Source organism: Crocodylus porosus, unplaced genomic scaffold (assembly GCF_001723895.1).
Source record: "Crocodylus porosus isolate Cpor-Errol unplaced genomic scaffold, CroPor_comp1, whole genome shotgun sequence".
NCBI classification, from domain to species: Eukaryota; Metazoa; Chordata; order Crocodylia; family Crocodylidae; genus Crocodylus; species Crocodylus porosus.
In genome coordinates, this window is record NW_017728927.1 from 10,929,349 (window position 1) to 10,937,922 (window position 8,574).

Consider the following 8,574-nt stretch of genomic DNA (forward strand, 5'->3'; position numbering starts at 1 on the left):
GCAGAGGGGGTGTGCCCGCCGGGCAGGGCGCAGGGGCGAGCCGAGCAGCCGCGCCTCCCGGCGCCGGCAGGGGGTCTTTGTCTGGGAGGCGGCTGCCCCCATGCGTGGGGGGCTGCTGGCGGGGTGGGGGCGCCCCTGCTCGGCCCACGAGGGTGCACGTGGGCTTGGCGGTAACTACCCGCTGGGTCCGAGCTGGCGTGGGAGCCCGGCCGGGGCTGCTTCTTATTTTTCGCACCGGTCCTGGAAGCACGGCAATGCCAGGCCGATGCATGGGGTGGCCGGGGCTGTGCCCCAGGGGCCCTCCCAGCCCGCAGGGCTGCAAGGCGCTGGCTGCCTCGGTGGGGCGTGGGGAGAAGGGAGGTGCGGCGGAGCCAACCTGCCGGCCCGGGCGGGCCTGCTGCTGCCCGGCTTGATGGAGCACAAAATGCACCTGCGCCGGCGCGTCGCTGCCCGGGGGGCTGCGCGGGGCGGGGGGCCAGAGCCCCGAGGGGGGCGTCGGGAGCTGGCCCCTCGCAACTCCTCCATTGTCACGCCTGCCTCCAGACGGACACCCCCAGCGGCGCTGGGAACAGGGAGTGGCGAGGGGAGGGGAGTGGCTGGCGGCGCGGGGCCCTCCCGAAAGCTGGCTCCCTGCAGTGCCACTGGCTCCTTGCGAAGCTCGCTCTCACCATTGCCTTTTATGGTAATAATGCGAGAGGGAGCAGGGACTTCCTTTGTCCCAAATCTGTGCAAAGGCAAAGTATGCAGCGCCGGGCTCCCCCTCGCGGCCAGCCGGAGGAGAGGCGCAGAGCAAACAGGAAGCCAGAGAGGAAATGGGTGGGGTGGGCGTCCGCTCTGCAGCTCCGTCTTGGCAGGAGCTTCACCTCATGGGGCTTTCCTCCTCCCAGCGAGACGGGATGAGCCGCCTGGAAGCCCAGACGGCCACGGTCTAGGAGTGCCCGCGAGCTACCCGGCATGCTCACGTTGTCTTGTGTTGCTTTGCAGTTAGTTCACCATGGATGATGATATTGCTGCGCTCGTTGTGGACAATGGCTCCGGTATGTGCAAGGCCGGCTTCGCTGGGGATGACGCCCCCCGTGCCGTCTTCCCGTCCATCGTCGGGCGCCCCAGACACCAGGTACGTGGGAGGGGATGGGGTGCTGCCGCCTCTATGCCGGAAACGGTTTTAAAAAAAATGGAGCAGCTCTAAAGACTCCAATTTGTAGACTGGAGAAAAACCAACTCGTTTCCACCCTAGGGACATCCTTCCTTGATCAGTTGATGGCTTGGTTCATCCCGCAGTTCCCCCTACTATAAGCCACTTGAAAAGCTGGCTGGCCCCTAGCCCAAGTCACTGCTCTGGTACAGGTGGTAGGATGTGGGTGTTTGAGTTTAAACTAATGGCAGCCCTTTTGGGTTTTTTTTTTCTTTCTCTTCAGGGTGTGATGGTTGGCATGGGCCAGAAGGACAGCTATGTTGGTGATGAGGCCCAGAGCAAAAGAGGTATCCTGACCCTGAAGTACCCCATTGAACACGGCATTGTCACCAACTGGGATGACATGGAGAAGATCTGGCACCACACCTTCTACAATGAGCTCAGAGTTGCCCCTGAGGAGCACCCTGTGCTGCTCACAGAGGCTCCCCTGAACCCCAAAGCCAACAGGGAAAAGATGACACAGGTATGCACTGTGGCCTGAGCCCCCCACTCTCGGCCGCTTGGCTCTAGCCTGCGGAGAAGCTGCTGGCCAGCCCTCCTCCCTTCCTGTCTTCATCTTTTTCCCCCCTCCCCTTTTTGCCATTCTTTGCAGGGTTTTCCTTTCCTGACCTGAGCCTTCTCTTTGCTGGATCTTGACAGGTTTTATTTGTTCTTCTAAGCTGGTTTCCTCTTGCTGCCTTGATACTACCAACTCCTCTAACTGCTGTTTCTGACCAGATACTAACTGTTCACCTGTCTTGAGTAATTTCTGCCATGTAGCTGTCTAGTTTTTTGGGGGGTGATGGAGAATGTGGCTCTCCTGAAGCAGCTGTGTTGCACCTGGGCTTTTGCCCATGTTCTTAACTTTTCCCAGGACTCGGACTTGGGTTAATGGGTTTGCTGTGGTAGCCCAGAATTGATTGGCATGGCCTCCCATTCCAGTGGACCCATGATTGTTGTCTCTGGGGACACGGGAATGGTCTAGCAAAATGACACTTGCATGACTTGGAAACAATCTCTCATGAGCCTCTTGAACCCCTTCAGTGTGCATAACCATCCTCTCCTTTTTTCCCCAGATCATGTTTGAGACCTTCAACACCCCAGCCATGTACGTAGCCATTCAGGCTGTCCTGTCCCTGTACGCCTCTGGTCGTACCACTGGTATTGTGATGGACTCTGGTGATGGTGTCACCCACACTGTGCCCATCTATGAAGGCTATGCCCTTCCCCATGCCATCCTCCGTCTGGATCTGGCCGGCCGTGATCTGACGGACTACCTCATGAAGATCCTGACCGAGAGAGGCTACAGCTTCACCACCACAGCCGAGAGGGAAATTGTGCGTGACATAAAGGAGAAGCTGTGCTATGTCGCCCTGGATTTTGAACAGGAGATGGCCACCGCAGCCTCCAGCTCTTCCCTGGAGAAGAGCTACGAACTCCCTGATGGTCAGGTGATCACCATTGGCAATGAAAGGTTCAGGTGCCCTGAAGCCCTCTTCCAGCCCTCTTTCTTAGGTAAGTCCGCTCCCATCCTGGTTAAGAGACTCTTATCCCACCAGGCCTCCCATAGGTCCTTGGGGAGGGGGGGGTAGGTGATGCTTCCTTTCCAGAAGTGACTGGATAACAGGACTATCTTGGTGTCACTGCCCAGTGGTACCTCCCCGTACAGGAGTGGCTGAGGGGCTCTACGTGGTGGGGTGAGGAGAGCCTTTTACAGAGTGGGACTTCTGCTGAAGTCTTCGCTGTTTCCATTATACCGATACACCAGGCTTTCTCACGTATGTGACTGGCTAGCTGGCCAACTCCTTAACTGATCCTGTTTCTGTCCGTCTCTTCTGGCAGGTATGGAATCCTGTGGTATCCATGAAACTACCTTCAACTCCATCATGAAGTGCGATGTTGATATCCGTAAAGATCTGTATGCCAACACTGTGCTGTCTGGTGGTACCACCATGTACCCAGGCATCGCTGACAGAATGCAGAAGGAGATCACAGCCCTGGCACCCAGCACAATGAAAATCAAGGTGTGTGTGTGTGTGTGTGTGTGTATATTTTTTGGAGTCTTGAAATACAACATCTGCCCTGTCCCAACAAGGGTTGGTGGTGCCCAGACTTAATGATTCACCTAGGAAGGAATTGGCAAATTCTGGGTAATTCGCGCCATAAGGGTAGTGCAAGGTCTTGGCACTTGCACTGGTGTAGGTGGTGCAGGCAAGGCCAGCGTTGTCCCAAGAGTGGTCTTTTTCTGGGTAGAATGGCTGACCAAATCCAGGAACACTTGTGGGATTGTTAGACAAGATGCTCACTTCAATGGCAAGCCTAGTAGCTTGGTCCTGACGATAGAAACATCAGGGGTAGGAGATGCAGCTGGGAACTGTAGGCACTTTTTGTACAGGCCTCAACTCTAACCCTCTCTCCTGTTTCCTGCAGATCATTGCCCCGCCTGAGCGCAAATACTCTGTCTGGATTGGTGGCTCCATCCTGGCCTCCCTGTCCACCTTCCAGCAGATGTGGATCAGCAAGCAGGAGTACGATGAATCTGGACCCTCCATTGTCCACCGCAAATGCTTCTAAACCGGACTGTTACCACGTCACACCGAAACAAGAACCCATATCTGCGCATCAACCAAGACAAGATTGGCATGGCTTTATTTGTTTTTTTTGGCGCTTGACTCAGGATTTAAAAACTGGAATGGTGAAGGTGACGGCAGCAGTCTTAGCGTGTCGCAGTGATGGTCCCCAAAGTTCTACAATGCATCTGAGGACTTTGATTGTACATTTGTTTTTTTTTGTTTTGTTTTTTAATAGTCATTCCAAATATTGTATAATGCATTGTTACAGGAGGTTCTCGCCTCTGCGAAGGCCACAGCCCAGTTCGAAGGAACCTGTACCTACAGCTGGTTTTAGGTGTAACTGCTTGTCTGTAAATTATGTAACCCAACAAGTGTCTTTTGTATCTTCCGCCTTAAAAACAAACACTTGATTCCTCTTTTTTGATTTGTCAAGCAAGCAGGGCTGTGTTTCCCAGTGGTAGATGTGAATGAAGGCTTTACGCCCCCTGCAGCATTTAAGAAAGAATGCTGCTAATACATGGGGAGGGAGGGGCTACCTGTACACTGACTTAAGACCAGTTCAAATAAAAGTGCACACAATAGAGGCTTGACTGGTGTGGGCTCATGTTCTTTTTAACCGGCTATAAAGTTGCATGCTGATCTGGAGTGTGGGTTTGGGGGTGGGGGAGGGAAGAAGCCTGCAACCTGTGCACTCCATGCTGGCTGCTCTGTAGTGAAGCTCTATCTCCCAGGGGTTGAGTTTGTGGTTCAAAGGATGCTAACAGCTAGAAGTGCCCCTTTCCTAGCCACAGCAGATGGTGCTGAGCTGTGTTCTAACCTTGCATGCCTACTTTGCCTCTCTAAGACCCAAGGTATGGGCCATAATGTAACTACAAGCTTTGGTAGCCCTGTGCAGTTGCGCATAGTGGTACTGTATCTAGTACAAATAAGATCAGTACTGGGGAGGGCGGGTGGTTCCTTCCCCCTCTAAAACAACAGGGGAGTTGCTGTAGTCTGTCAAAGGGCTGCCTTAACAAGCAAAGCCTGCATTTCTGTTCTCATTATTACTCCCACTCCATAGCTGGAGGTTCTCAAAAGTGCTGAGCACCCAGAGCTACAATGAGTCAGTAGGGGCTTGGCCCTTATCCTAGTGCCAGGTCTCCAGCAACACATTGGAAAAGCTAGGGCAGGAAGAGCTGACTTGGTATCTTAATGCAACTGGATGTAGCCTTTTACTGCACAGCTCTCAGACCTACTTAGCTGATTTTAAAAAAAAAAACCCACTGGCACTGGGCTTCCCTTCCTCTTTTCTGGTTGTGGGCTCTCTGGAAGATCCAATGTCCTCACAAAACTACCCACAGATCTGGGTTGAAAACATCTGGGAGCTGGGTGCCCAGTGCTTCAAAGTAAATGTGAGTGCTTGTGATTTGGAGGAAGCCAGTGCAATCTGTAGACACCTGGCCCTGTCAACAAGGGAGCACATACAAGCCTAGAAGCTTGCCCATGATGCCAGGGCACTAGTTCAGCTGCAGGGGTTAGCTTTGATGTAGGTGATAGAGAAGTCTCACAGCGAACGGGCCTTGTTCCCAAGTGCTCTTCTATACATGTCCTTGCTCTAACAAGCTTTTGGTGCCAGTGGCTGCATCTGGCTGAAGGGTGGGGGAGGAGGGAGAGATGCATGGGCTGAGTGGGGCATGACTATATGCCAGTAACACCTAAAGCCCCAGCTGAGACCAGGGCCCATTAGTGCAGGCACTCTCGCTAATGCACATACTTAGTGAGAGCCCCTGATCCAGCCTGTCTGAACAGAGCAGATAGCCAGAAAAGGCAAAGCCATTTCCCCAGGTTAGAGAGCTGGGAGCAGAACCAGCTTGGGTTTCAGCCCAGGGCCTGCCCGGTTCTCTGTGTCCAGCATGCGCTGGGTTCTCCCTGAGACACCAGTGTCCACCTGTGCTGCACAGGGAGCCTGACGGACTGGAGAAAGCCAAGATGTGAAGGCGGCAGCAGCTCAGTTCGTGAGACCACGGAGGATGTCCCAGGCCAGGTCTCGCCCTTCTCATCCAGGTGAGATGCCAGGGTAGTAGTCAGTGCTGTCTTTCCAAGGTGTCTTATCACCCACCTACCTGCCTGTGTAGCAGTGATTGTACCAGGCTAATGGCAGAAAATGGGCTGAACTCAGGCTTGAATGTCACTTCCATCCTTGGCCTGTTCTTCCAGGGCATCGAGCAGCATCCAGGAGGCCCACACTTGTGCCGCAGGGCTCTCACTGCGTTACAGCAGGGCTGCACGTTCCAGACAGGATGCATGGCTGTGCTCTGGAGTCTCCTGGGCTTTGTTCAATCGCTCCTAGTCTCACTAATACATCAGCAGCTGTAGATGCTTATGGAAGATCACAGCTTCCAAGCTGGGGTAAAGCAGTCTCAAGCTCCGGCAGGGCACGGCAGTGCTGTGCTTTGAGCCTCTGGGTGCTCAATTCTGCTTCTGTTCCTCACTGCTTGCTGTGGAGCGGTGGTCGTGATGCACATAAGGGTGGGGGGAAAGGAGTGCCAGCTCCCAAGCACGCTTCTTCCATAGTAGCCGGACCAGGAAGAGAGGATGGATGTGCACATGGCTAGGGAGAATCTGCAAGGAGGCTGCCTGCCTGGGGGGCTGCATGTGAGGAAGGCCAGGGCTGTAGAAGGGTTTTGGTGACTGAGCAGGGCTGTCTGGCAGCTACTACCCTACAAGGGCAGAGGCAGTATTCAGATGCCTGTGGTGTATCTTAGAAACAAGGCTTCACGAAAAATTTCTTTAATAAAAAAAAAAAGGGGGAGCTTCCTTGGCGAGGGCATGTGGCAGCAGAGTACGAAGACACTGCTTCGGTTCCTTGAACGAGGCCTGGCAATCACGGCTTCTCTGGGCATTATGTGCTGGAGGGACTGGGAGCATCAAGCAGGGGAAAGCACTGCACATTGCTCGCTGCTCCAGCCTCTGACACATCGGGGAACCCCTGGAGATGTCTTCCTTCTTTTGGGAGATTTGGGCAGGGGACACTGCTTTAACCAGACCACTTCCTAATGCTGATTCTGAGCTAGGAAGGATTTTCTAGCCACTTTTGCAGGTGGGGTGGGGTAGGGGACTATCTCTGCACAGACACCAGGCCTGCTGAGTCAGCATGGCCTGACCATGGGAGGAATCTAGGGTTTTAATCTAGAGTACTCAGTGCTACATAGTGTAATGGGTGGAGCAGGGGATGAGGAGTCAGGGAAGCCTTTATCTGTTCCTTTCCCTACCGCTGACCTTGGGCATGTTCATAGTCGCCCTGTGGCCCTGTAAAACACACAGCTTGGTAAAGTCCTTTCAGAGCCTGAGAAGAAAGAGGCTATGGAAAGGCACAGCGTCAACGTGCATCACAGCATGAGCTCCTCCGTGGTGGCTGGCAGGGCCTCAGCCCTCCGAACAGGATGTTTATTCATCCAGAGCGTTGGTGTTTTGGCCAAGTCCCTCAGCATCCCAGATGGAGGTTTCCCTTGTTCCTGCATCCGCTCTCTGTTGGATGCTGACTGCTGCCGGGTCCCGAACCTGCGCACTGATCTGTGAGCTGGTGTCCCTCCGATTCACACATGCTAGGGTTGGAAGAGACCTCAGTACATCATCGAGTCCGACCCCCTGCCCTTGGGCAGGAAACAGCGCTGGGGTTAAATGACCCCAGCCAGGTGCTTGTCCAGCCTCCTCTTGAAGACCCCCAAGGTAGGGGAGAGCACCACCTCCCCTGGAAGCCCAGTCCGCACTCTGGCCACCCTCACCGTGAAGACGTTCTTCCTGACGTCGAACCTAACTCAGACAACAGCGATGGGATTCTCCCGGCATGCCCACAAGCTAGAAGCCAGATGACTCCCTGGTCAATGGCTGTGGGTGCAGGACTGTTTCTCACACCTTTCTGATGAGCAAGCTGGTATTAGGGGAGCTTGCGCTTTCGTTTCGCCTACAGGCAGGTTTCTGAAAGGCCTGAGAATGCCCATATGTCTTTGCTTCTCTTCTGCCACCATCTTTGGGACACTGTGATATGGGCATGGCTCCTCTCCACCTAGTCTTCACTCATCTTCCCTACTATGGTAATGCCACACTTCACGGGATGACAGAAGGGGATTAATTAGGCCCAAATTCATCAGGGTTTTTTTGTCTCCTAAGAGTGCCAGATTTATTCTGGTGGTAGAGACAGACTCTAGTAATTCATCTGCAACTGCCCGGTGGGCTAGAAAGTCACCTCTCTGATCAGCTTATGGAATGAAACGACCAACACAGATTAATGGTGTCCTTGGTAGAGGAGACTTGTGTTTCTCTTGGGAGACCATGGATCATCACCTCCTTTTCCACTCATCTTCCAACCCTATGATACTACTGGGTTCCTGTTACACATTGCTTTATAAGTTTGACAAAGTCTGGCCACTAAAGGTGAGGCAATGCTTGTTAGTTATTCCTTTGGAAGTTGTGTATCACCCATGAAGGTGCAGAGTTGATGTTTGCAGGTATATATTCAAGCAAGCAAGCTAAGATCTCCCGTGGTGTCAATGCATTACATGCTTTCTGTAGGGAAAAGGGTTTTACTGGGATTCAGTTGTTGAAATAGGTTGGAGATATTCAGAAGAACAGGTCTGTTATTGAAGCTGCTGGTGGTTTTAGTTTCTTGCAAAGAGTCTGCACTCTGCAGTCACCAGAGGAAGAATGGTGTTTTGACTTGCTCTGCTGTGTTGGCTCTGCCTGGGGGCTAAGGGCTGGTTTAAAGCACCTGTCTCACCTCCATGGTGATTTTGCCTTTCATAGCATGCATACTACCAGGGAGACTGCAGTAATGTACAGCAGCCTCCA

General features: G+C 53.4%; 1 protein-coding gene across 1 annotated transcript; it reads left to right on the forward strand.

The window, feature by feature from the left end:
* Nucleotides 1–961: 961 nt before the first annotated feature.
* ACTB (actin beta) lies at nucleotides 962–4,337 on the forward strand. Its single transcript, XM_019541998.1, has 5 exons — nucleotides 962–1,117; nucleotides 1,419–1,658; nucleotides 2,251–2,689; nucleotides 3,017–3,198; nucleotides 3,605–4,337. Exons 1-5 carry the CDS (start codon nucleotides 995–997, stop codon nucleotides 3,746–3,748), a joined length of 1,128 nt encoding a protein of 375 aa, XP_019397543.1. The 5' UTR covers nucleotides 962–994; the 3' UTR covers nucleotides 3,749–4,337.
* The last annotated feature ends 4,237 nt before the right edge of the window (nucleotides 4,338–8,574 follow it).

Excerpts from the sequence above, each read along its gene's own strand:
- ACTB (XM_019541998.1), top strand. The coding sequence starts at position 995 with ATGGATGATGATATTGCTGCGCTCGTTGTGGACAATGGCTCCGGTATG. Across the intron at positions 1,659-2,250 it reads ACAGGGAAAAGATGACACAG|ATCATGTTTGAGACCTTCAA; the intron begins GTATGCACTGTG and ends TTTTTTCCCCAG. Across the intron at positions 2,690-3,016 it reads CTTCCAGCCCTCTTTCTTAG|GTATGGAATCCTGTGGTATC; the intron begins GTAAGTCCGCTC and ends CTCTTCTGGCAG.